This window comes from Amblyomma mixtum, chromosome 3 (genome assembly GCF_055824585.1).
Source record: "Amblyomma mixtum isolate Tamu chromosome 3, ASM5582458v1, whole genome shotgun sequence".
Lineage (NCBI taxonomy): Eukaryota > Metazoa > Arthropoda > Arachnida > Ixodida > Ixodidae > Amblyomma > Amblyomma mixtum.
Window position 1 is genome coordinate 79,846,663 of NC_143014.1, and position 27,350 is coordinate 79,874,012.

The following is a 27,350-nucleotide window of genomic DNA, read 5'->3' on the forward strand; positions in this document are numbered from 1 at the left end:
GTCACGGCTCCTGGGCAACAGGTGTCCACCATTTCACTTCCTCATCGACAGTTTTGAGGCAGGGTGTCCGACTCGTGCGCTGAAGGAACTGGGTTCGAATTGCGCGGCACCGCCGAGAACATACCGTCTCTTCTAATGAGTGCAGGAGACCAAGTGCCCCGTGGCGAAACGGCCTCGTGTTACTAATCTATTAGAGCCCCAAGTTTCGCCCCGCGGGACGGGGGCTACCTGTTGGCGTCCTCCGGCAGGGCGCGCTCTTGCAGCCGCCGGCCGATCGAAGCCCTCGAGCGCGCGCAGCGCCGTCGATTAATTGGGCCCTGGTCGCTATCGACCCGCGCGCCGCTCTCTGTGCAGCCAAGATGGCGGCCGGCAACCGTGGAGACGCGCTCGCACCTTGTGCCCGGCCGGACCTGCTGCAAGCCCGCGACGCCGAGAGGACCTAGATGTGAAAATAAATGTATCGCAGCTACCTCTGCGTCGAGGTAAGTGAGCGCGCTCGGCCCGGTCGGCCAGCGCCTCCGAGGAGGCCACTGGGACAGCGCTTGTTTACCAACAAAGTGTGCGCGTCATGGCAGCCCCGGGCGGCCCCCCTCTCCGCGACGCCAGCGCCGGGCACCGCGAAGGGGGCGACGTCTGGCTCCGGCTGCGCCCCGACGGTCGCCTGCGAACTCCAGGGGCCTTGACGCGCCGCTGTGTCATCACTCTCTACCGTTACGATAGGGACATTCATACAGGGCTAGGGCTTGTGCGAGGCGCCCTGCTTAGTGTCTGTTTAAGTAAGTGTTATCTACGACCAACGACTAAGTTTGCTGCCACGATGTGCTTGCGTAACGCTATATTCTCGTGGCACAGCATCTGGCATTACCCTCAGAAGCAAGCGACATGGTGACTGTCCTCGACCGATGACGCAGTGCTCTTTCGAAATATCGAGTCTAATCTTGGCGTTTGTATGAACTCGAGTATCGACCTGCCATGTGTCGTCGAGGGATGACCCTGTTTTGTTGGCTTTCTCCCATTTCAACTCGGTGTGTGGGGAAGGTATAGAATCAGGCTTATGTGCTGTTGAAACGCCTTTTGTTGTCGCGAAGCACTTCTAATAATTGCAATGGAATCCAAAGTTCCCTGCGTAAATTGTCATGTTCTCGTTTTATGTGGCGCAATAGATCTGGGTTAGGATGTTGCGTAATAAAGTACGCTGGGTGTTGTCTTGCATTTGCGAGCTGCAACAGAGATCAAATAGTCGTTTTAGTCGGCAAAGGTCGTCTCCGTTTTGGGTGGCAACGACCGGTCATCGCAGTCAGTGAAGTAAAGGTTTAATGTGTAGTCTTTCTACGTCAAACAACACTCGTAGGCATGCTCGGCTTTTCTTTCTTCGCGGCGCTTTTTAAGTGTACATACTGTCTACATTGCGCAAAGGGAAATTAGAGCTTGTTGTTGCTGAACACACAGACGTGAACCAAGGCAAACACCTCAGACTTGTTTCGCGACTGTGATGTTCACCGACTGAATTCTGAACGTGATATTGTTGGTTTCATTGTGTCACCCACGATGTTTCATGAAGCGGAAACGATTTTACGTGCCCAGAATAAAATCGCTTCGCTAGTTCTAATGGCATGTGCAAGCGCATTTCTTGCAGCAATTTCGCAGCGGAGCATGAAATCCGAAAGAAGGCGGTGCGAGATGTGCCAGCCGAGAACAGTTGTGCATTCGGCTAAAACTGCTGTTCATTCTCTCGGTAGTAGCCGTCAGCGTAAGGGACTGGGAACGTGACAGGAGCGGCATGAAAGCGCGGCATCCTGGGGTGCGTGAAACTGTTTCGTCGGTGGCACAGTCGATGGCATTCCGCAGGTGGTGATCCTGCTGCTGCTGTCGCACGTGGGCTGGAATGGGCCGTCGTCACCGCGCGTGCAGCCCTGCTCGCGGGCACAGTCGCACGTGGCACGCCAACTGGTTCGCCGCAAGGTGACCGCCGTGTTGCAGCGATACCGGGTCTCGCTGGGGCCCGAGTGCCCGCTGCATCCGAGCCGCGACCTGTTCTGGTGGCCGCCCAACGAGTCAAAGCACAGCTGGAGCTGCCCCATGTGCGGCCGCTCCTTCTTCTGCCACGAGAAGCTCACCAGCCACTGGGACCAGGAGCACGCGCCGCAGATGCCCCCCAAGGTAGGCGGACGACGCTATAGGCGGAACGCGGCACAGTCGGCCACGATGCGCAGGCCGACCGGGGCGTGTGCTTGGCCGACTACTGCGACATCCTGCGCTGCGATGTGCTCGGCCCGCGGTTGGCGGCCGCAGAACGCGCCTCGGCCTCCGGGAGCTCGGCTGTCGTTGAGGCTCTGCCCGACAAGCCTAAGGCGGACGAGGGCCGCTGCGGATCGCCGCCCGCCGCCGACCACCCGCGCTGCTCCTGCGACCAGAGGCACATGAGCGCCCTGCAGCAGAAGTGCCGGGTACGTCTTTTCGCATCCCCTCCCCGATGGTCCGCGCGAACTTGCCAAACATCCCGGCAGCAATTCTTTTTGCATGGTGATGACGATGATGATTTTAGTAGACTGTAATAGTGCAATAGCACCTGATTTGACACGATTTGTTTCACCAGCGTAAGGAGGTGTTTTTCTAGCAAGTTTTAATCGCAGGCATTGATTGGAACATAATTACATAATTTAAAATGATTTTGAATGTTGTCCGAGGAGCCACTCGGCATCCCCCACCCGCATGGAGTGACGTCAAGGTGCACTCACCCAATTATTTTGACATCACTAAACCCAAACCCAGCGGTTGTTCAAAGAAACAACCAGTACTTGCCGACGACGTCGACATCGTTAGGAATATGGTGGTTCAGGTTGGCCGGCCGACCGTGACGTCAAGGTGCACTTCAGCGCTGACGCCGACAGAGACCGAAACTGCCGGTACAAAATCAATTGTAGTTATTTATTAACGCTGCGCACTGACGTTTTGAGCTCATTTTCATGATTACTAGGCCCGTAGACCTCTTTCAATGCAAAAAAAAAATAAAACGGACGCCCAAAAACTTTGTGTCTGTACCCCTTTAACGCTTCGAGCGTCACACTTCGCCGGGGAACATTTATAACCATTTGCACACTGTGTGGATTTTTATAAACTTTTGCATCGCGTCCTTTGAACAGTTGGAACACATCATCCTGCTACAAGCGCGTGCGGAAGGCTTCCACTCTCATTAGGCTCGTGCTACCCGGGGGAGCGCGCAGTTCAATCTGGTGGTGCACGTGAATCGCCACTCTTGCACATATTTCTTTCGACTGTACTACGTGCGGGAGCGTGTGGTGTCGCGTAACCGCGCCAAATTTTCCGTTTGCTGAGGATGGCATTAAAATGAAGGGTAACCAACTGTCACCATTGTTGTATATCGGTATAGCGTGTTTACCTTGATTCACGAGTTTTTGACGCTATTACGTTACACGAAAACAGCGCAAACTTCACGAGGACGCAGAAAGGGGAGACGAGACACAGGCGCTTGTATCTCGTCTCCCCTTTCTGCGTCCTTCGTGAAGTTTGCGCTGTTTTCGTGTGATGGAAAACCAACTAGCTCGTGATGTGTTCTTCAAGTTATTACGTTGACCACCGAACAACAAGCAACTGTTTGAGAAGCACAGAGGTGGTCCAGATGTCCTTATTCTTAACATTCTCACTGAGAATGTTAAGAATAAGGATATCTGGACCACCTCTGTGCTTCTCATTTTTCTCAGTCTACCTGCAGCTTCCATTTCATATAGCGCTAGCAGTTGTTCCAAATTATTGAAATAAATAATTTCATTTGACCTCTCCTTCTACGCTTCGCTCGACCGAAGTCGTTCCGACCTGCGCTGACCGATCATGCCAGGTGTGATTCCAACGCCAGTCCATAACCGCACTCGCGAACAAACGCATCAACTAGTGAAAAGAAGAGAAAGAAAATGAAGCCTACGGCGAGCAATAAAAAAGCGAGACAGACCTTGAAAACTTATGTGTGGGCAGTGCTGGCGCAAATATTAATCCGAAATGTTTGTTCTCCTCGAGAGACAGCGGGTGGGGGAACTGAGATGGAAATTCATTATTGTATAGCTTGAATCTTGAAGATCGTATTACAATGGCTAAAATGTCATTTTTTGCGAAAAAAAAAGTAATAAAAATTGTACATTGTAGGGTTTAACATCCCAAAGCGTCTCGGGCTAAGATGGACGCCGTAGTTGAGGGCTCCGGATTAATTTCGACCACCTGGGGTTTTTTAATGTGCACTGACATCGCACAGCCCATGTGCGCCTTTTGCGTTTCGCCTCCAACGAAACGCGACCGCCGCAACCGGTTTTGAACCTGGATCCAACGGCTCAGTAGCCGAGCGTACTGAGTTATAGCGGCTTTTAACGCGATGGCGTTAAAGGCCCCGTTACCCAGAAAATCTGGCGTCGGCGTTATCGGCGTCGACTTTGTGAACGATAAAATCACGGGCATGGCTCTGGCAGGTGGTCCCCAGAGAGCAACCTAGGAGGCAGGTAGACCACCTGGGTCACGTGACCTTGTGGCGTCATCACAACCTGCCCACCGGATTGTGAGCAAACTGACCACCGCGGCAGGTGGCAGTTAAATTAATGGTTGGCCCCTCGGGAAGAGCAACCTAGACCACCCAATGCCCACCGCTGGGAGCACCTGCCATCCCAGGGCAGTGGAGCACCGCGTAACCGCTGCACCACTGCGCCGGGAGGGGTATGAGGACTCCAGGGATCTATGAATGTAAAGTGGACAATTATCTTCTGCATATATGAGAATAAACTCTTTACGCTATCGTGTCACACCCTTAAGGTGGAGCTTGTGTGTCTTCTCCATTTTTTTTTCTTTATTGATGAGCCACCGCGGTGGACGTATGGCAGCCTATCATTGAACAGTTAATATTTAACTGTTCACTGATGAGTTGCGCAGCTGAGAGGCTGTTTACTGTGCCATCTTACACACAGTAGCCTGAAGTACGGCAGAAAAGATAAAACAGACATACCCCCCCCCCCCCCCCCCCCCCTTATCTTAAGCATACGATTGTGAATTATTTCACTCCGTGTACAGGCATGTTCGTGCTCTGTCATTGATAACCACTGCTAAGCTTTGACCGCTCCTAACGCGTGACCGCTATGGTTGGTTGGTTGGCCTCAAATAAAATGACACATACCCACTACGGGGGAGTGGCCATATATGACACACACTTGTCTTTTTCTCTGCACATCACATTTCCGCCAAGCCAGCGGGCCGTTCTGATGCCATTGCGTCACAAGCGCTGTCAACACTAATCTGACCTGAAAGCAAAAAACATTTCTGTTCATTTATCTGCTTCGATCATGCTGACCATCGTAGCAGATAAGTCAACAGATGTATTCTTGTTTTCAGAGGTAAACAAGATCCTCACCGACACCAAACCACTTACTTGTATCCCATTTTCCCGAACAATGCCATCAGGCTTTCCTTTTCTAAAAGTCATCTGCCGCGAAGCACCTTCTGCGCTTAACACTACATTATATCTTTGAATAGAAGGTTCAGCGGACGAGGGTGGCAGTGATGAGGGGAAAATGTGACGGAAGCTGCGTTTCACAGGAGGCGGTATGGGCGCAAGCTCCATCACTGGAGCCAACGCCGCTAGCGTCGATCTTGCGCCTCAAGGGGGATCACATGACTCCTCTTGCTGCGGAAGGAAAGGGCGCTGGAAATAATTTCTGCATTTTAAAGGGCGCAGGTTGCGTTATACTGTTTATCTTTTCCGTATTAGCGAGTTCTTGCTCTGCACATTGTGATCATATGTCACCGTGGTAACAGCGGCGCGTTCTTTATGCTTTTAACTTCTGGTCAGCATTATAGGACTTAACGAGCGCTGACTTTCCATGTGACTTCAGTTTTCTGTTACTCTCCTTTCTCTTTCATTTTTTTATCCCCTCACCCCTTCCCCCCGTGTAGGGTAGCAAACCGATTATTCTTCCGGTTAACCTCCCTGCCTTTCCTCTTATTCCTCCTCCTCCTCCTCTTTATGCTTCTGTCGCGGTGGTTACAAATCCACACGTACGCGACCGAGCTCACTGCAAGCTCCAATTTTGGTTCAATAGATGGCAAATGCGAGATCCATGCTTAATTACGCTGAAAATCGTCAAAAATCGAAGTTCACACTGACGTGTATGCAGCAAGCATTTCAAGGAGCAAGATTATGTTGATGGGGTAGCCGGCAAACTGCTTTGTAAGGCACAGCCGACGCCGAAGGAGCTGCCATGGCTTAAACGCACCTCCAAAGATTGTTCTGTGTCGTTCAAGACCTGGCATCGTTCCTTGTGCCCTACATGCCTACTGTAAAATAGTTCAAGGGGGCAGTCGGACGGCGCCTTATCCGCGGGTATACGAACTGAAACCGACTGGCTCGCGCTTGATTTGTACTGCATCGATAGGACTTGGTGCTCTGCACAGCACCGCACATTTCACACTCGGAACGTATATATTTTCTTTTCAGCTGGGTTTAACGACCTGGCGACCGCACACCTCTGACTACGGGAGTAGCCACCGCTTCAGTGTTGTCCGTAACAGCGGCAACACATGCGCTGAATGACGGCTGCGGAATGTTGGTCACTGCACCGCTTTAGCGGCTGTTAAAACTCACGGTGTTTTTCTGCAACAGCTCATTCACTCGATGAGGAGTATTGTTCCCGTAAAAACCAGGTTAATGACTCATGTGGACTGTAAACAGGACCACGAAGCCATAAACGCGAAACTAAACGGTCTGAGACACATCGCAAAGCAGGTGAGCGACACTCGTGATCCCCCTTCTATCGTCACGCGATCGCTACCGAGAGATGGCGCCACGGTATGTCCTCGCGCCCATAGGCAGTAGAAAAGTGCTAGGTGTCTGTTACATTTGTTCTTCGCAGTTTTTTCTGATGTAACCCTTTCAAGTCTGCATGTTGTGTTGTTGTTGTTGTTGTTTTTGTTGTTGTTATAGCTCAGAATTTTTTCCCCTGTTTTCAGATTGTCGTACAGCAGTGCGTCATTGGACTTCTGTCCGTTCTCTCTGTCAAGGATTTTCAAGACATTGAAGGCAAGTTTTAAAAAAAAAATAAGACCAATTACACAACCCGTAAGCGGAAGATGTGCGCTAGCTGGCATGAAATGATGATAACGCAAAGAAAAATGCAGCCCGTGCGGGGTCCCTGCTTACCTCTCCCTTTCTGCCGTTCTGCCTCCCTCCCCCTGGTCATGCTCGGCTGCACGGACGTGAAATGACTACTAACACAGACATGCCTTTTCCGGGAACCTTCGCTCTGTTTGTTTTGGCAAAAGGTGGTGTGAGGCGCACGTGGTAGTTAGGCGATGCCGCCCTCGTTACGTGGCACCCCAGGCGGGTTGTTCCACTCCCCTTTCCCCCGCATGGACGCTTTTTGATGACGACGACAAATAGGGTATGCCCGGGAACCTTAGCGTTAACAACTAGCGCCATAAAGAAAAGAAAAAACGAACCATTCACCGCTTTTCTTCACTTCCGTTTAGTGTGCTGTAAACGGCTGCTATGTTCACTGACATTGTGTGCTTGCAATACACAATGCTCGAGAAAGAATGATCGTTCCTGCTGGGCAACGCCCTTGTTGATGCCACTGGTCATGTCCCGCTGCAGAGAGAGCGCGCACCTCCGTTGGCTTCGCTCTCATGTTCTCACGCACTCACACTCACGTAGAGGCAGATATTGTGCGCAGGCCGCAGAACTAAGTTTATCGCACGTTTCTTGCAGACGAGCTCAACAATGGGATCTGCTCTTACCTCACCTGCAATAAGTACTGGGATGATTCCCTGAATGAGGTCAGTGATACTCATTTGGTAGACAGACTTGAATGTTGTTGGTTTTCGTGTGGTGTCAGACAGAATTTTTGTTTTCCAAGATTAAATGAGGACTTTTCACTATCTCTTTTTCAGGAACGGCGTGTTCCAATGCTATTCAGTATGATAATAGGAATAATACTCGTCGGTGGGTTCTGCCTTTGCTACTACATCGTTTGGATCCTCTTCGAGTGAGTATGAAAAAATGGAAAAGGCTTGTGCATAGTGCTTGACCTGTTTTCAAGTACTGGGAGACTATGTACCTCAACGACTCGTAAAATGCCGCTGAATAGGGCCGTGTCCTCGAAGGCGCGGGCGCGTTAGCTTAAAGCCTTAGTGGCAGCCATCGGAAAGAGCATACTGTTTGCTATAGAGGAAGAAAGAATCTCAACTCTTTCGTTTGGCGTTTTCTGAAAATGCAACGAAAAACTTGAAGATGGCTGAGGCTGCGGGCAAGTACGGGACCAGAATGCTGGCAAGGAAGCTCTCCCGGTACTGTGCTTCGATCGAAGAACCGCGGGAACATGTCGAATGTTATCTCAAGGTGATCGGCGTGCTTTCGCGGCAAGTCGCATGTATTAGGAAGGAACAAACTCCGCACAATGCCTCTTCTCGTTTCTGCCGCGCTCCCGGTGGGAAATACGTACGACTGCCTCTGCTGTGCAGGGCGATCCCGTTGCCCAGCCTGGGCAGCCCGTGCGGCGGCGCTGCCTACGACGACGTGTACTGCAGCAGCAACAGCCAGATGCGCTACTCGAGCTTCGGCCGCGACGGACCGGCCCGCCAGTGCCACTGCCGCATCCTGGGTCGCCACGCGTACCAGAAGCATAACATGGCCGCCAATGTGCGGTGACGCCGGTAGCGGCCAGGTACGTCCGCCGCCTGGGGCTGCCCGCGCATGGCTCCGGCCGAGCAGGCAGCGTCCCCACCCGCCGACGTGCATCGCCGAGGCGCGCCGGGAGTTAACGCCTCGACGACGTAGCGCAGCGCTGTCATAGAACGTGAAGGTCTCCGACTGCTATGGCTAAGTGTTACGAATAATGATGCGGGCCGCGGCTGTCCATACACGGCTTCTCTCCACGAGTGTTAGCCGGTGCGGACGGGCATTACAGCACGCTTTCTGCTTGCGCCTGCTTAGCATGCGCCCATGCGTTTGGGCGACTAGATCCCCCGTACCGGCTTGTCAGCGTGACTGCCATTTCATGCTTTCGCTATTGCTCGATGCCCCCTGCTTGGTGCTACGCGTCTCTGAAGAAGGGACTCGCTTTTTCTCGTCGCCTGCTCGAAAAATAGGTGCCGGCTGGCGCAACACACTGTAAAAACAGGTTAGCTGCTTGCAAGGAGGATTCCTGACCCGTGATAACTGGCAGGATGCTTCTAAAGGCGTGCATTAAACCCGTCCCTGCTGCACAGAGTGCATGAAGACGCACAGCGTAAGTATCAAACGCCATACATCGCAGTGCATTTAACCGCACAGTTCACTCTACACACTCATGCTTTGTGACTGCAGCTGTAATGGACGGGACCACGCTCGACGTTCTAGGAGCGCTCCACATAGCGTAGCGGACGCACTTTTTGCGCGGCTAGCGTGCTCGTATGTAAAGCAAAGTCAACCTATTTTTATATGCAAAAGGAATTTTTACTTGCCTTCGTGGCCGTCAGCCGATCTACGAACCCAAAATTTGCTCACACGGATAAACTACGCAAGCAAAGTGGGAAAGGTCGATCAAAAAGAGAACAAAATGGCAGCCGCAACACTGCTCGGCTTTAACTTCCTCCCATAGAAGAACCGCGCGTCAAGGTTATTCCTCAGCTTGCACTGAGATAGCAATATGACCAACATAAACCGCAATACTTTCCACACGTTCCTGGGCCCTGCCGCTTGCAAATGTGCGGGTGAGGGGGTTCCGACCGTGGCACACGCAGCGACTCCGTTAAGAGAAGTGCTATGGCAACCTGTACTGCAACAGCTTTCTGGACACCAGCGGCACAGAACGCTTTGATCGCGTTTTATTTTTTGCCGTAGCTCATTCATTGCAACACATGTTGGTTGCATGACCTACAACCAACACATGATGCAATCCTGTCGCTTACCGAGTGTCAACCTTTTAACTCATGCAGAAAAGAACAATGCCTGTTGTGCATGAGCCAGCTGGTACGAGTTTGTCTGAACTGTCAGCTGAATAAACTAAACGACTGAACGGGCTCGGTCCTCGTGCGCTTCTCTCTAATCCATTTCGTTCACTCAGCTGACTGCGCAAGCAGAGAGCAGTGCGCCAAGCTTCTCTAACCTTGGACAATTAGTGGATGATTACGTGCCAGCATTAAAGCTGATAGAATTCGAGCTGTAAGAAAGAAATATTTCACTGCAATGATAATTTGCGAAGTACCTTTGTTTTGCTACGCGCATCCAGTCCGTTATTGAAGGCCCATAGTCGAATCGTGGCAGCAGATCAGTTAGTCGTGAAGCTGCGGACACACGATATAACATACTGGACAGATAATGCCTTATTACTTAAGCTGGGATATAGACGATTGATCAGCTGAAGGGTGTGTGGTCAGTGCACAATACATCTTTGGTTTAACGCATGTGGTTCCGAAACCTCACATACAAACGTGACCGGGACACTCGCTGTGCGCTGAAAGCAAGAACGCCCAAATAGCAATAACCGTGGTAAAGACTCCGCTCTCCTGCAGCCGGGTCCCCAGAGTTAGGTGGGATAAGCACTGATCGCTATCGCTGCGGTTGTCACGAGGTCACTTCAAGAAAGTACATATCTTGCGCCTATCTTTCCCCCGCTGCGGCGCGTACGGCGGGAGTCGCTTGAAAGGTTCAACTCCTAGGTCCTTCCGCCACGTTCTCCTCTTCGTCACCCAGGACACAAACCAACGGTTACGGCGGCACCCAGACGCGCAGTAATGCTTGCAGTAGACACACAGACAGTTAACATTCATCTGCACGTTACTGCACATGCTAACACACTGAAACTATTAATTATTCTGTGCGCAAACACTATCAGACTTTTCTTCAAGAATGATACAGTAGTTCTCCCTTAATCCTGCCCAGGCGTTCATCTCAAGCATTCTCATTCCTGTACGAACATTTCTGTCAATCTGGCCCCAGAGCAGCAACATCGTTCATTCTGTACAGCCGATGCATGTAAGGTGCTTGCTCCAAGGAGGTGCTTCGTCTTTGACTCGTTTGTCAAGCGAGCCCGCAATCATCCACCCAACAAAAGGCGCATGGGCGGCGTCCTCTACGCCCACTTCTATCAATATCGCCGTTTTCTCTCCCTTTCGCTCTCGTCGAAAGCTCTGGGAGTGAGCAATGATCTGTGGAGGGTCCACTCTTCAGCCATTTGCTCTTCATTGAAATTGGCTCCGCCATTATTGTCTTGATCACGCATAAATATGGTTGGGCAAATATATCAACAATTCTTTATAATCTGACGATGGAGAACAAAAATATTAGCCAGTAGCCTCCACTCCAAACAAGAAAAAAAAGGAACTGTTGCTCCGATCAAAGGACACCGGTACACAGTCCAGATGATACAGATCTCGTAAGGCTATCTATGCTATATTCATTACATTTTTTTTTCACTCTGAACACGATGTCAAGCTCGAATGCTGTTCCAGAGATCGTGTTACATAAAACAAGAATGGAGGCCGAAATTTAAAGGAACATCAGGGCGCACTAAACGTTCGCGCCACGTGCTAGCAGTGGCCCCTTGGGCCCCAGGCAAAGCTACATAACCTGGCTCTCGGCACACCCGAAGATGACAGCCACAAACTGAGCAAACAGCGCCCGGCTCTTCGCCCCGGATGTTGTTTCAGACCAGAAAAGAAGAAATTGCGTTCGCCTCTCTTCCTGTCCATCGTTTTCTCTGAGATTTCGCCAGCTTCAATGCCAAAATATAACATCCCACCACAGTCTCCTTGAGCTTACGATATGCCATTGTGTGCGATTGTAGAGAATTCGGCCCTCGGTACCACTCACGTTCTGTCTGCGGCAGGCGCCATCGCCACCGACGCGTATTTTGACATCTTACCTTGGACTCGGGGAGCTCCCTTCCGGTCCCTTTAGTGCGGTAGCATCTTCAGCTCGCACTGTCAAGGGAACAAAAAATAAGTTACTGGCATATAAAATTTCGCCATTTTTCTTGCGGCCTTGTTGCTGAGCATTTCTCGCTTCTTTTTTTTTTTTCTCATGCCGCACACTGTCGTAGGATGCGCAGCCTTGTTTCCACCGCCTGACGTCCCTCTCAGCGTCCCCACCCAGCCGAGCTCTCAGCAAGTGCCGCCGCACAGACTGAGAGGTGCTGATGAAACACTGCAGCTCATGTCTCTTCAGTCTTGCATCGCGACTTGAAGCTTGCGCTAAGAAGCAGGGCCCGTTTCCTTCTGCGTTGGAAATCGTGGAGTGACCCTACGCCCCCCTTAGCTGTCGTCGCCGGCGCGCGGCGGCGCACCGCCCGGTTCGGTCGCTTCCTCCCGGGGAAGCAGCGGCGGGCGCGAGAGGGCGCCGTCGGCAACCTCCTCGTAGTGTTCCTGTATATGCTACAGGATATATGATGCAGAAACACTACCTCCTCGTAGTGTTCCTACCTCCTCGCTCCTCTCGCAAGCGGAAAAAGACTGTGGCCGGCCACTGTGCGTCGTCAGTTCCTAGGCACGGCCACCCGGCTTCTCGGCTTGACTGCATAGCTTCAGAAAAGACCTACTTGCGAATGTCTTGACCGCGCAGGAGGAGCAGGCGACCCACTGATTGGCGCCCACTAGCCTGACTATCCGCGGCGGGCGCTGCACACCCGTTGTGCGGCTCGGGCGTGCTTGACACAAGACCTCGAGCGACTCGGAGCAAGCTGTATGCCAGAGGCACCCTATGGCCGGGGTCACGACCGGCTTGTGCAGTATAACGCGATTTTAAGGCTATCATGGTCGTACTGACTGAAACTGACCAAAATATTTTCCCTGCCGTGGCGGTCACTTAGCTCTCTCGCAACAAACATGACGATGCACGAAAGAGGAATCCTTCGGCTAGCTAAGCTCATGTCTTCTTTATAGTTTTCTTGAGAAAATGAACTGTGCTAGAGCAGTTTAATTTTAGGACCTTAAGCTTGAAGTGACCTTCAAATCGCTTCCGACTACTCCTCGCCACCGGGTGCCGCCAAAGTACCTCTTTCTTGTGTCCCGTCTTGCGATGGGGAGTGCCCACCACGAGGCACCTGCATGCAGCGGAAAACATAGACCGCGGCTGACTTTGCTCCTTTAAAACCTACTGCACGTCGTATGAGAATGTGCACGAGTACTATTATTCACACTAGGCCTTTTGTTCGTTTGTTTCGCACAGATAAGACTTGTACGCAGTCACCTATCTGAGGGCCGCTTGCAATGGCTCTTTTGCGTAAGTGTGGTTCGTAACTGACCGGCACTTCTTTTGTTGGCTGCCGTTGGCTATGGCAGTTGGCCAGTCACGCGGCTTTCCTACGTAAGAATTATTTGGAAACACATGCCATGAGTGCAGACTAATAAGCACCCAACATTTGGAGCATGCCTTAGTGAGCACGTATGTTTGCACGCACACCAGGACAGCTGCTCACTTGGCATATTTTCAAGAAGTGCAGCGAAGCTGCCTTTCTTGTAAGTGTCCCAAATACTTACTCTTCATTGCTGAATTAAGAGCGCCAGACACGTGCATGCAGCCGGTATTGCTCACCTCATTCATGCATGTTTCATTGTGAGCAAAAAAAAAAGTCTATAGCTACACGCGCCGGGTTCGCAAAGCTGTTCGTGATTGACCGGCGTCGTGCGCTGGTCATTCACGGCAGTCGAGGCGATAGCCACGGCTCTGGCAACTCGCAATGCAATCATTGGTGGGAGTTCTCTCACCTAAGTGTGTTTTGTGAATGTCCGACGGACGCCCTTCTCTCCAGGCGCCACGACTCTGCTCGAAATGTTACCATTGCAGGTGACCTGGCTTAACGTGCAGAGAAAAATGACGCCCTTTCGATTAACGCTCCTCGGTTATGAGATGCAAATGCATAACCCCTCTTGAAGGATCGGCGTAATCGTTTCTGTCTCAGTCGCGTTTTGTTGGGTAACGCGGTCTAGAAGCAAGGTGTCTTTTCTTTGTGCTGTCGATTGCAGGTTCGCAGATGACATTCTAAAGTGAAAATTACAGCTTGCTTTTTTTGCAGGACAGTGGTCGATTTGGCCCTAGAGCGGATCATCTCCAGACTTGAAGTGTAATGAAGAGTTTTATAACAGGGGGTCCCTGTCGGTCATCAGGACAGGGGAATAATAGCGGGGCGTTAGTGGGCATCCGCAGAACAATAACGCCTGTCGGGCTATTGTCCTGCGCATCCGCATTCGCGCCCCGCTATTCCCCTATCCATCCAACCCATAGGTTTCCCCAGGTTCAAAACTCCCTAATGACCACTGTACAACGAAGTGAGACCTCATCCGGCCGGAGCTACTTCCCTCAATCGTAAATTAAGGAGGCCGCTAACAAAGCCTTTCTTCGCACTCAGATAGCGCGCGACACGTGTAAAGCAGACTGTGTTGTCTGCAACCATACTCTCACTCACTTTTTACCTTCTTTTTATTTAGCGATGACCATGGCGAAATTATTTCACCTCTATAAACCCCAGAGAAACAGAGTATGTAGCACCAGGGCACACCGGGATAGCGTACGATCTCAGGATGGGGACCAAGCTCGCGCGCAGAGTGGTGTACGGACAGGTCGAGCTCACACCGCGGCGCGGCCCGCGCGTGCCTCCTGTGCTGGGCGCATGTGTGACAGCTCCGCTCTGCTTGCCCCCCTGTCCCCGTCCCGTGCACAGCAAGCTGCGCTGCTCACCCCTGGTAGAATCGCTTGGGGTCAGGAGAAGCCGCCGGAACTGGCCGCGCGACAGCCGCGGATTGTTTCCGCGTTGGGAGCGTGGAGACAGGTACAGGAGGCCCGAGGCTGTCCTCCTCTGAGGCTTCCCGGATCCTCGCACCCTTTGGTTTGTGATACACGTGTGGCTCTGTTGGACAACTTGGCGCATGCATGCCGAGTCTGCTCACGCGTGTCACTGTATGCTGCACACTGTGTTCACCCTTACCGCGATGCAATAACCTTGTCCATGTGTAATGCAACAAGTGGTGGCCTCGGAGCTCGACAAGAGGGTGCCCGCCCCTCGCCCCGGCGGCTGCTGGCTGCTGCTGCGTCGCGTACCGTGTGAGCTGCAAGAGCCAACCTAACCACGACTCGATAGACATCACCAGCGCACTCTGTTCCGAGAGCACCGCTGCCACTCTGCGGACTCTCTGTACCCGTTTTAGTGCACCTGAGAGCCCAGACAGACACGGACGAAAAAAGTAGAGACAGCACGGAGCGCGACCTCCGACTCTTTCTTTGTTGACACTTGCTCTGGACTTCATGACGTCATCAACTGAAATGCCGATCGACGTGTTGTGGCCGCCCTGAGAAGCGCGCTCTCTGTGCACCTGATCATGTTTGCTCTAATAATTTCCCTCACATTCTTTTCCTTATGTCGTGCTATAGCCGTGCTCGTTGAGAGAACTCCAACGCAGCCGCACCCGTGACAGTGGGCAGATAGGCGTCTGTCGCGGTAATTCACATTCTGTGTGGGTGCGCCTAGCCTGTCATTCAGGCACCGGCCAGCTTGGTCGGTGTATTTGTTCTCATATGAACGACGAATGTCATACACAACCCCTAGTTGACAAATAGTGAAGGGTACCAATGTCATTTTTTGCAAGACTTGAGTGCGTATCGAGAAAACAATTTATCAGTTTGCAAAGCTTGTCCGTGTACACTTCTGACATTCATGCGATTTGCGTTTTTTATGAAGCGCTGTGGGTTTTGCATGGAATACATGGAATGGAATAACTTTTACGTTTTGCTTATTTTTGCTCCTCTCGGGGGAACAGTCCTCACTCCTCGTTGAAAACTAGTTCAGACAGAACTTCAGGCAGGCTAGATGCTTCATGGTTTAGAAGTTGGTAAATACCACTGTCAAGATAAACACCGAGCCGGAAGAAAGACAAGGGACAGGAGATTAGCGTTTGTTCCTTGTCATTTCTGCGCCTCGGTGTTAATCATTGCAAGTGGCCTTTTTTCCTGTTAACATTCGCCTACTCGTTGAAGCTGACGGCCATGAAATGGTGGAAGGAATTATCCTTAGCACAGCGTATGGAGTGCGTTGAGTGTATTAATAAAAGGTTCGCCACTCGTACTTCCAACAGATACGTTGCTCAGGTCCAGAACTGTACACAGCTCTTTTCAGGCACCTCATGAATCAAGATATAAAGGTCCAAAATACTCGCCACAAAGAACAAAGGGCAATTTCACGGCAGAAAAAAAAAGGCATGCACGCTGTTACCCATGAAATCAAAGAATCATGACAGCAAAACCTTATAGACAACTGAGAACTCTGTCACGATTTTCATTCCATCCAATGAAAGTCGCATTCAAGTAAAGTGGGAGCAATTCATGTAAACCTTCAGTAGTCACACCAGCTGCATTCTTAAATGATACTTAGCCGAAGCTATCAATGCACTCTCCCATGCAACTGAATGAGACGGGCGTCTTATGGCAACGAGGAGTACACATCTTTAATATACTGGGAAATATCTATAACGGCTACAAAGCTCCCGTAGTACTCCATAAAGTCAGCAGCAAAATTACAATAAAGAATAGTGTCAGGCAGGAAGACGCGATATCGCCAATGCTAATCGCCGCCTATTTACTACAAGGGGTACTCAGAGGCTTTGGCTTGGGGACAGTTAGGAATAATAGGTAATGGAGAATACTTTAGTAATCGGTGATTCGCTGATGACATTGCCTTACTTAGTCACTCAGGGGATGAATTGCAAAGCATGATCAATGAGTTAGGCAGACAGAGCAGAACGGTGGGTCTAAAAATTAATACGCAGAAAGCCAAAAAATATTCAGCAATCTCGCAAGGGAAGTGCAGTTTACAATTGGTAGCGAGGCTCTGGAAGTGGTTAGGGATTGCATCTACTTACGGCAAGTAGTGACCGCAGATCAGGATCACGAGAGGGAAGTAACTAGAATAAGGAGTGAAGCGCATTTGGCCAGTTCTCTCAGATCATGAATGGCAATTTACCAATATCCCTCAAGAGAAAAGTATATAACAGCTGTATCTTAGCGGTTCTCACCTATGTGGCTGAAGCATGGAGGCTAACGAAAAGGGTTCATTTTAAATTGAGGACAATGCAGCGAACTATGGGAAGGAAAATGATAGGTGTAATGTTAAGAGGCAGCAAGAAAGCGGAGTGACAACCTATAGTCGAAATCAAGAGTAAACAGGCGTGGGCAGGGCATCTAATGCGAAGGCAAGATAACCGATGGTGGTTAAGGGTAATGGACTGATACCGAGAGAAGGCAAGCATAGGAGGGGGTGACAGAAAGTTAGGTGGGTAGATGAGATTAAGAAGTTTGCGGGTATAAGGTTGCCACAGCTGGCACAGGAGCGGGTTAAATGGAGAGGTATGGGAGAGGCATTTGTCATGCAGTCAACGTAGTCACGCTGATGATGATCATCATCATCAAGCTCAGGTACCTCTAATGATATTTCCTACTAGAAGTTTACAAAACTTTTGAGAATTTTTACCCACAAATGGATCGTAAATATTTGAAAGGCTTTTCCTTGCTGGAAAAAGAAAAAGCGCGAGTTACCTCTGTCACGTGGCATTCTGTGAAGCTATTATTCTCAGACGGCAATCCGTTTCGTGGGCTTTCCAGCCGAATATCATTTCCGGGAAACACGTTTTGCTATTATCCGTGCTTTGTGCCAGTTGGCTGAGGTTTGGCTTGTCGCAATTTCTTTTACTAAAACGGATGAAATAGCGTTGAAGGCTTGGTTGTTGTTTTTTTTTTTTTTTTCAAAATATAACACTTCAGGGCCACAAACCCACCTTCTTTGTGGCAAGAAGAAGAAGCAGACTGTGTACCCAGAAAGTCAAAGCCTCCTGACCAACCGGCACGCCAGAAAAGTGGTAGTAATTCTGTATGTGCACAACTCATCGCAATTTCCACGAAAGTCAGAGTTGTGCTGTCTGCCCCGGATGAATTCTGGGCAAGCTTTGCGAAATAGAAGCCCTTTTCGTTAAGCCCAGCAGACTTGCATAGCAAAACATCGGTTCCCTTATGTAGCATGCATGTCAGTGATTGTGCATGATATTCGTCTTTCGTGCAAGAACAAACACGCCGGTCAAGCTGGCCGGTGCCTGAATGAAAGGCTACGCGCGCACACGCAAAATGTGAATATTTACCGCGACGGATCTGCCCTTTGCCACAAGTACTGCCGCGTTCCAATTTTCTCAACGTGCACGGTTCGAGTAGGACATAAGTAACGAGACGAGGGGAAATCATCGAAGCAGATATTATCCGGAATGCAGGCTCGCCCATTGTTGCTATACAGCTTCCCTACTTTTGTCTGTAAAGAAAACACGTTTCTTTGGGCGGCCATGCCACGTCGGAGTACAAGTGGACGACGTCATGAAGCGCAAAGTTCCCGCGAAATGCGCCTCAGGGTCAACAAACAAAAAAGCAGTTGGAAGTCGCGATCCGTGGTGTCTCTACTGTTCTGGTCCGCATCTGTCCGCACTCTGACGCGCACTAAATGCTACAGAAGCCACCCCAGCAGTGGCACGGACCAGAAAAAAAAAAGGCGTCATCATTCCGCTTCTGTAGGAAGCTCCGGAGAAGATGCGCTTGCGCAGCGCTGTGAAAGGGTGCACACGGCGCACCTTCTGTGCTGCTTTGGCGGGGTCTTATACCGAAGAGGCTGAAAAGAACCAAGAAAAAGGCGGCACATAGACGCACACGGTTACCTGCAGCCAGCAAAATTTAATGACATTTCGAAAAATTGCATTAAGACGTTGCTGAACGCGAACAGTTCAGCGAAAAGCTGTCCCCGCGGTGGCGCTCCCTCTGCTGTTCGGCGCCCGTGGTGTATCCAGACGGCGGGCCACAGACTGGTCCGCGGACCGGTCAGGTGGGGTCGACTACGCGTGGCCCGGGAGGACAGCATCCGCACGACGGACCGAAAGAGCAGACCACAAGGCGGTTCACGTGGTACACTCCCGACGCCAAAGCTGTGACAGCTGCTTGCAAATATTTTGCCATAAGAAGTCTTGCTTTCGGCATCGGCGGTAATCGTCCCGGCTGCTGTCCCACAGCATCGGGAACTGCTGTGCTAAACCCAAAAAGTAAAACGTAGCGTCGTCCGACCACGTTTACATGTTGACAGTGGACACAAGACTACTTTTGCTGTGTCGCATCTCTGGTTAGCCTAGGCGCACAGAATGATAGCAGTGGTGATTCGACTGCCGGAAAAGACCAGCGTGGTGCAGATGCCAGTGCGCGAGTAGGCTAAGAAGTCCGTGGCCCCCCAAAAAATGTCTCGCATTTCTCACGCGATTTGGTCCGCAGGCCATGCGGGGACCTCGTTGGCCAGAAGCTAGACCTCACGTGACCGCTAATCCGCGGGCTAAAGCAAGACCATGGTCCGTCGTCTGGATACACCTGCGTTTTCCAAGAGCCGGCCGGAACCCGCTGCCTTCTTCGCACGGAAGGAACTTGATGAGGAGTGACGAATGACAGTGACCCCTAATAATCTTTAGGTTTAAACGATGATCAAGAGCCTTTATTAGACCGATAGAGAGCGGCTGCAACACTACAACCCTATCGCTAGATCTAGCACGGCGTTGACATGGTAACTGCTCTCTTTTGGTGCCCGAGTGAAGAGGCGCACTTATCGTAGTCAGTCGCTTTTGAGACTTACCCCACATCCTCCTGGGCAGCAGTTTCTAGTAACGTCCTCTTTGGAGCCGGCCGACAGCGGCGTCGGCGATTCGACCGAAGTGAGTCAGTAGCAGCCGCAGAGCAACAAGCCGTGTTTCCTCCTGCTTGCCAAGGCTACCTTTTCCTCTCGAATTCACCCTTTCGGTTGTGCTGAAACGCAGAACGGCAGGGCGAGCGCGCCTGTGACGGGACCGAACTTCCGACGCGGGTGAGCTCCCTAAAACAGCTTTTCGCTGTAAAAGTGGAGGGCTTCGGGCCGTTGCGTTATCGTCTCCAGAAGCCGCTGATCTGCTTGAACTAAGCCGAAGCAACGCGGATCCGCGTTTTAGCCGATCAAATAGAGCGAGATGGTGGGTTACCTTTCACGACGTAATTCTGGGGCCTCCTGTCCAGTCTCCTAAAGAAACAAAAAGTGCGTGTGGGGAGTTTGGGGTGGAGGGGAGGTCGGGAGGCCGCGCGTGCGACCTGCTTCTAGTTAAGTTAATAACAATAATTCTCAAGCTCGCCACCACGGAAACATTTATAAACGGATACGAGCTCAGCCGGTAGCCTCCGAAGCATATACCTATACACCACCTAATAATTTTGGGGCGTGCAGTTCACTTGATTGTGTATTGCGACAGTGTAAGCGTTTATGATCTGCATATGTCATACGGAGAGTACATCTGCTGTGCTTCATGGTTGTGTGTGCAACTGGAAGTTGTGATTTCATGTGTACATTCTTTTCTTCGACCGAAAAAAAGGTAGTTGGTTTGACTCAGCCGGCTTTTGTAAACGAAAAAAAAAAATGTTGGTGTTTAATTCTAGTCTGTCTAGTGTGATACTGACATGCAAGCATGCAAAGTTTTGCGGAATGTTGTTTGCATCGTGCTAACTTTCAATTTTATCTACTTGCTCCGTGATGGAAACTCCCCTCAGACCGGCACTTAATTTTAAGTGTACCGCAAAAAAAAAAAAAGAAAAATGAATAGGGTTTCTTTCTTTTTTTTTTTAGGGTAGTGTCTTGACAACCTGCCTTGTTACTGGAGACGTTGGAAGGCCATGGGGGAAAAAAAGTACGACATGCAACGGCGCGCTATCTATAGTTGCTATCTTTGGCAAAAAAGTGTTCATGCCGCAATCACACCTCGTAGGAACACCTAGGAAAAAATTAAAAGCGGAAAAGGCGATCGTCGAATTACCAATTGAGTGACTCGGCACACCTAGAGGGAGGCAGCCGTTGACAACACACTACTCCGCGGAGGCTTCCAACCTTCACTTTCACACTAAGAGGGAGAGATTATTTTTTTATCTTGTTCGACGAAAGCTATGCCAAGTGCCGATACCGAAAAAAAAAGCAAAGAAAAAGAAAATATGTATGCGTGTAGAACGTACGCAAATTAGGCCGCCTGTGCAGCGACGACGTAGCCCACACGCGTGGCGTTTGCCGGCGTTGGTGGGCACCCCGAACTTGACGGCTTCGGGGAACGCGCCTGGCCCGCCCTACGCGGGCGACCGACTCCATTCATGCGCGCATGCCACAGCAAAACGCGTCGATTATTTTTGTGACTATGTAGGGGCGGGAACCGCAGGCGCGCGCATCATGCGCCCGAAGGCGCCCACAGAACCAACGGAAGCGAATGAAAGACCAAAGTGCCTAGGCAACGCCCTGTGCGATCATTATACTTTGTGTACAGGACGCGGCGTTGGCGCGGCGAGCTTAGATAGAGGGGTTCGACCCCTCAAAGTAAGAGTTTAGGTGTTCTGGTCGTAAACAATGGGAACGCTGTAAGGAGTGGCAAAATTAGCAGCAGCGCTTCTGCCTCTCTATTCGTTCCGTTCAGCCCTGCTTGGTTCAGCGCATGCGTGTTCTTGTGCAGCCACTAGATTTTCGCGCGCACTTCGGCGCTCGGTTTCGTTCGGCTGCGTTCCAAGGTGAGGTCAGACGAACCGACCCACCGAGAAGGAAACGCGTACAGAGAAAAAAAAAAACAACTCTAGTCGAGCTGCGCGCGCTGGGCTAAGCTTTTAAAGGGAACCTAAAGACGTTCGTCTTGTCGTAACGGAACGCGACGATCTTTTTGTGCTATCCAACCTACGTCGGATGCGAGACGAAAGCGGACTCCCCGGTTTCAGAAAAGACAGAAAACAGCGGCGCCGCAGTTCTTCGTATTCACTGGCATTTTCCCGAGGCTACGCGCACGAAGTCGAAAGTGCGGCGCTTAGCTGTAAACATCGCGCTTTCCTCATTCCGTCACTTCTCCTTTGGGCAAAAGCAGCAATAGCAGTGACCGAGGCTACGATTTCCCCGCCACATTAGTCGGAAAAGAATGGTACCGAGCTACCCCGTCGGTGCTCCTATTGCCGTTGGTGCTATACTACGCAGACAGCTATACGGACAGATAGATACTAGATACTATTGGCACCTCCTTTTAATCGGGGTGGTGGCGGTGCCACCTTGCCTAATTAAATAAAGTGGCTCTTTTATTTATTTTGTACTTTTGTTCCCCTATTTCAGAATTTTATTTTTTTTTTCTATACGCTGCTCAGCTTATAGGGCGCCCTAAGGGCCCTCCATGCGCGGCCACACCGTCGCGCTCCAGGCCGCTGCGCCGTACTAGACACGGCGGCAAACGCCCCTTTCCATTAAGCCAGCGACAAGGCAGCGGTACGTGTTAAAGAGGGAAAAGGCAAAACGCCCGGCATACGTTGCTCGGTTAGCACCATTCGCTGAAACTGCCTGAGCTGTGTGGGAAACTTTCAAAGGAACGCTTGAGCGAGGCGGTGGCCTCGCAATGAGGAAAACGCATGCAGAGAGGAAGAATTATCCTCGTCCCATGGCGAAAAAAATTAAGTACGCGGCTGCCGCGCTTTCCTACCGTGAGAGCAGCGCGTAAAAGCGAGAGAAGTTGATCTGTACCGTTTCAGTAACAAAACTTCAAGTAACTCACTTGCGTCATTGTGCTGATTTAGGCCTTTCCTGCACTTTTTTCTCCTGCCCAGTTAAACGTGCTTCTGTAGAAGCTCCCTTACAGGCATATCAGCGAAGATATTGAACGTATACCCTGGAGGCCACGCGAACGGAACGCAGGCCGCGTTAATCAAATGCAGTGGAGGGACAGTAATAAGAGAATGGCACATCAGCAGAACGCACCATATCGCAGCAGTTCTTCCTCTCTGCCCCTCCTACCCCTCCTTTCTTTTTCACTGCTCTCAGCAACGCGGGATGTTTCGCTCGGGTGGCATCTAAGCTCATCCGCATCCCTGAACATCCGTTTTTGGAAGGATCCAGGTAGTCCGATGGACTTCGATTACTGCGAGATGGGTAACAAAAAACACACACAAAAAAAACTGCCCGGCACCGCCGCAGGTGCTCGCTCCCAAAATACCAGGTGCTAAGCTGGCCCACGCGGGCGCCATTTGCACAAATCGAGACGGCTGGCTATCACGCAGAGCAGGACGGCAAGCTGCTGCACCAGCATACCCCCATGCCGGTCACAACCCAAGTACAAACTGCACAGTACAAACGAGAACTTATTTTTTTAGCTTTCGGGTATTGTTTATTTTCTTCGGGTCACACAAGAAGCCTGCCGAGTGCGCGAACCAGCCTCCGCCGCAGACGCGCATGCGCTCTGGCGCAGTGTTCCTGTATATGAGCGTAGGCAGGAACAGTACTGGGGTGGGGGCCGCCACGCGGCGGACCACGAACGCCTGAGGCACACTCCGCGTAGCTTCAGCCAAACTGCAGAGAAGGCGGCAGCGCACATGCTAGGATAAATCGAGGGCGTTTTCTCTTGTGGTCATTCGTATGGCTGAGCAAGGAAGTCATCTCTAACGCACTGGTTAAACAGTCGACGAGTTAAGTCTTCGAGCATTTAGCGTTAAGAGAGGAGCGCAAATTCGCTTATAAATTATTACGAAGGCAAAAGTAACCCAAATTCTGAAAACGTATATGTAGCTCGGAAGGCTTTTTCGCGCGTTCTTAGCAATCCCTTCGCGAAACTACATAGGGACTGCAGACGCACTGTAAAGCCCAGCCGACAACGATTTAACAACTAGCTGCTTCCAGGGAAAAAAAGGCGTAAATAAAGAATGAAATATGAGATCGAGCACGTATATCGGAGTGAACGCGGCCAAAATTGGTTCTCGGTTGATGGCGGCGACATCACCTGCGTGAACGTCGCTATCTCTCATCCCTCAGAGAAAACTCGCGGATAGTTCGAGCTCCGCGGTGCGAAGGGCGACCGCCTCGCAATCATTTCTGTGTCCTGGCCGCTTTCGTATCTTATCCCGGTACATGCTGCTACGAAGAAACCTTTCGAGACTTTCATGCAGAGAGGAGGAGCATAACTTGCAGACGCATCATTAGGAAATGAGTTGTCGAGACACACGGTACCGGAAGCTCCTCTCCGGCAGAGGCACGGGGCAGCCGGACTAAGCCAAGGACGGAACAGCCCTGGTCAATGCAAAGGCTCTATTTCAATCCTACTCCCTTTTTATGTCGCTCGCCCTTCGCCAATGGCTGAAGCGCGACGCCACGCCCCCGACATAGCTGAAACCGTGCACTGCCTTGCACTGCCAAGAAATTGCGATTCGGTTTCGCGCATATTTTCGTCAAGCACTCGTCATATCAATGCTCCACGCTGCAGGGATCGCAAAGGGCTCACGCCGACTAACGCCTGGCGGGGCCTGTTCACTCGCGCGGGCGTTCACGCTTCTCAGATGCACCGCGCTGTGCCGGGGTAGCTACGCGCATGTGGCGGTCAAGCCCTCGCAAAAGCCTAGTACACTTCTACAATGGTCACGAACTGCAGCGTCATTCTAAAAGACCACTGGGGCGGCGAGAGCGGCGCGGCCATCAGTCACGGGGGAGTTGACGCCCTTCTGTTCGTTGCGCACAACGAGTTTACTGCAAGGCAACTGGTTTAGGAGTGCGCCAGCGGGAAGAGGGAGTGAAATGTGTAGTCTCCATTAGCCTGCTCAATGGGGACGCAGACGGGCACGCCGCAGTGCTGCAGCTAGCGTGCAAGGTTATGCGTGCGCTGGGGAAATATATCTGAAAGTATACGGCAAAGCGTCAAGACACAGAGTGCGCCTTCCTCGACAGTCGAGCAGCCACCGAACTCCCCCGAGACAGGAGCGCGCAGACACGAGGCACAAATCAGGTTGTAGGAGGAGGAACCATGCCGTAGGGGAAGAAGTAACGTGTGGTGCTAACCTGGGTTGCTCATGCGCAAACTCTGCCGATTAGTTGGCAACGTGGCGCCGACCATACCAGGACGGTGCGGAGTGTTGGAGTTAGTGAGCTCGGGGAAATCATCAGTATCCCCACATTTTTACGACCCTTGAGCACAGACTGTTGAAACCATTGATTGATCACTCTCACCGCTCGCAGTGTTAGTTCGGTGGCGCGCGGGCCGCACGTTCGTCGTCGCCCCGCTCTCAATTCCTGGAAACCAAGGCCGCACGGTGACGAGAGCAGCGAAGGAAAATGTGCTATGCTTCTGAACGCGCTCAATTCCTTCCATCCTGCGGGCATTCCATTTCGTTGCGAGGGTTAATAAACATCAGCGAATACGGCGAGAGAGCGCGGATGCGAGCACGGTGGAGCCCGCATGTAAAGAAAGATACTCGTTTTGTGAATCCAGTAGGTCAATGCAAATACCGTGGAGAGGCAAAAAAAGATCATAAAAGTCCAAGCCCGTCGAATCTGCGTATGGCGAACTTCCGCCAACAGTTCATTATACAGACAGGTGCTCCTTTACCATGAGCGCGAACGTGTCCAGTTTGCCGGAAAGAATAACGCGAAACCATGCTGTACTACGAAAGGAAGGAATGCGTGCACTCGCGAGTCGACCCTCAGATGACGGCAAACTTAGACGATGAAGTCTTCTTCGTTTATTTTACATTATGTGAGGAATTACTTGCATGAAGAATAATGAACGCAAAAATATTTCAGGGTGGTCCCTCTGGCGTAGTCCAGGAAAATAGTCCAGCCTCCAGCGACCAGGTCCCACCATTATTGCCGGGTGGTGGGCGTGTGCATGACCACGTGCCTCAGGCACTGCGATGCTAGGCGCGGTGTTGGTGCATATAGATGTACGCGCAGGTGCTGTCAACGGCTTGTCTATAAAGATGAACCGGGCTCAAGAAGCCAAGTCAACACTTCCCGAATAAACTCCGACTCCACAGAGCCCTCTGACTCGATTCGGGGGATTCCCCCTTTACCACCTATTAATGAACGCATCAACGGAGGCACTGAAATGCGTGCATTAAAGTCGTTTCAAACCATATCAAACCACTTTTTATGCATTGAGCCAAACGCGGGGTGGAACGAAAGATGCCGCGTTCTGGAAGTAACAATGTGCGCTCAATGTTCTGTCAACGCAGTGTCCGGTTCGTCACAAACAACGTGTTTTAGATTGTTGACGCTCGTACAGTGGAAGATGCTCGATACAGGGCATAATATGTTCTAACCAAAGTTGTTATAGTCAGGTTACGCTGTCGCACAATGGCGGCCAAATGTGGCGACTTTGTCCGCAGGGCGGCGGGAAACTCCGCTGTTCGCACGAGCCAAGTCGTTTGCCTTGGCGCAAGCACGCGGAATGAGGCGGTGACGGCATCTCGCTCGGACCTTATTTTTGCAAGCTCTTTTTTTTTTGTTCTCTTATCAGTGCTTATGAGAGTGGGCTTCACGGCGCCGCCACCATACGTGCTTTTTTTTTATACGTATATATTTCAGAACTGCCCCTTTCCTCGACCGCTCCACGTCTGTGCCGTATTTCATTCCTCTCGCAACAGCACTTAACTCCGTCGCATACTTTTGCAATCACTGCACGTTTACTGCACCCTGCGCACATTTGCATGCTGGCAAGAAAGCCACGCATCTCCTTGATGCTGTTACGCACTATGCTAGCTCTCACCGCACTTCGTATAAAAACGTGCGGCGTGTGGCCCGAAACCTGTCTCAAGACGCCCGACAAAATAAAAATGTGCCCGTCTACGGCTGCCAGTCAATCTATTCTTCTCTGCCAACGTATTGTCGAACATAATTCTGGTGTTGATCTGTATTGTTTCTTTCTTCGACTGTCTCTACTTTGCCTCCGGGACTGCCCATAGTACAGCGCGGTCCCTAAACGCGGTAATGCCACGTATACCCACACCAGTGCCGACTCATGCCATTGCTGTGCCCTGGACATTGTTCGCGTCACTGCACAGACTCGCTTTGTTTTCAGTGCGCTCACGTCTTGCTCTTTGTGATGTTGTACTATAGCGAAGCCTATGGCGACATTTCAGCCTGATGAGAATAAAATCTTTTCCGCTAATCAAAGAGACTCTGTCTTCCTTGAGCGCACTCGGCCACCGGCTTGTGTACTCAGCCCCGAATGAGAAGTGACAGTAAGTGTACACGCAGTAGAGGGACAACGCTCGCAGGGGGTCATCCTTTGCGCACAATGGCGGCGGCTCAGTGGTTATGCGCACGGCTGCATGAGGACGAGGACGCCGGGTCGTACCCCGTTCGCGGCGGACGTATTTGGTTTTCGGTCAAATGCAAAAAAAAAAAAAAAATGTCAATGTGCTTTACGACGTCAGTGCACGTTCACGAACCCCAGCTGGTCGAAATTGATCCGGAGACCACCGCTCCGGAAACTCTTCCCTTTCCCTCCTTCCCCCTTACTCACAAGGCATGGTT

General features: G+C 51.2%; 1 protein-coding gene across 2 annotated transcripts; it reads left to right on the forward strand.

Moving 5' to 3' along the window:
* The first annotated feature begins 338 nt into the window (after window positions 1-338).
* Window positions 339-26,969, forward strand: LOC149350741 (uncharacterized). Of its 2 annotated transcripts, XM_089579860.1 has the most exons (8): window positions 339-482; window positions 1,849-2,160; window positions 2,214-2,447; window positions 7,000-7,069; window positions 7,757-7,824; window positions 7,939-8,033; window positions 8,509-8,711; window positions 14,685-26,969. In XM_089579860.1, the coding sequence occupies exons 1-7, from the start codon at window positions 456-458 to the stop codon at window positions 8,693-8,695; spliced, it is 993 nt and encodes a 330-aa protein (XP_089435986.1). In that variant the 5' UTR covers window positions 339-455; the 3' UTR covers window positions 8,696-8,711; window positions 14,685-26,969. The 2 variants fall into 2 exon arrangements, with proteins under 2 accessions (XP_089435986.1, XP_089435985.1); XM_089579859.1 differs by having other exon boundaries at window positions 8,509-26,969.
* Window positions 26,970-27,350: the final 381 nt, after the last annotated feature.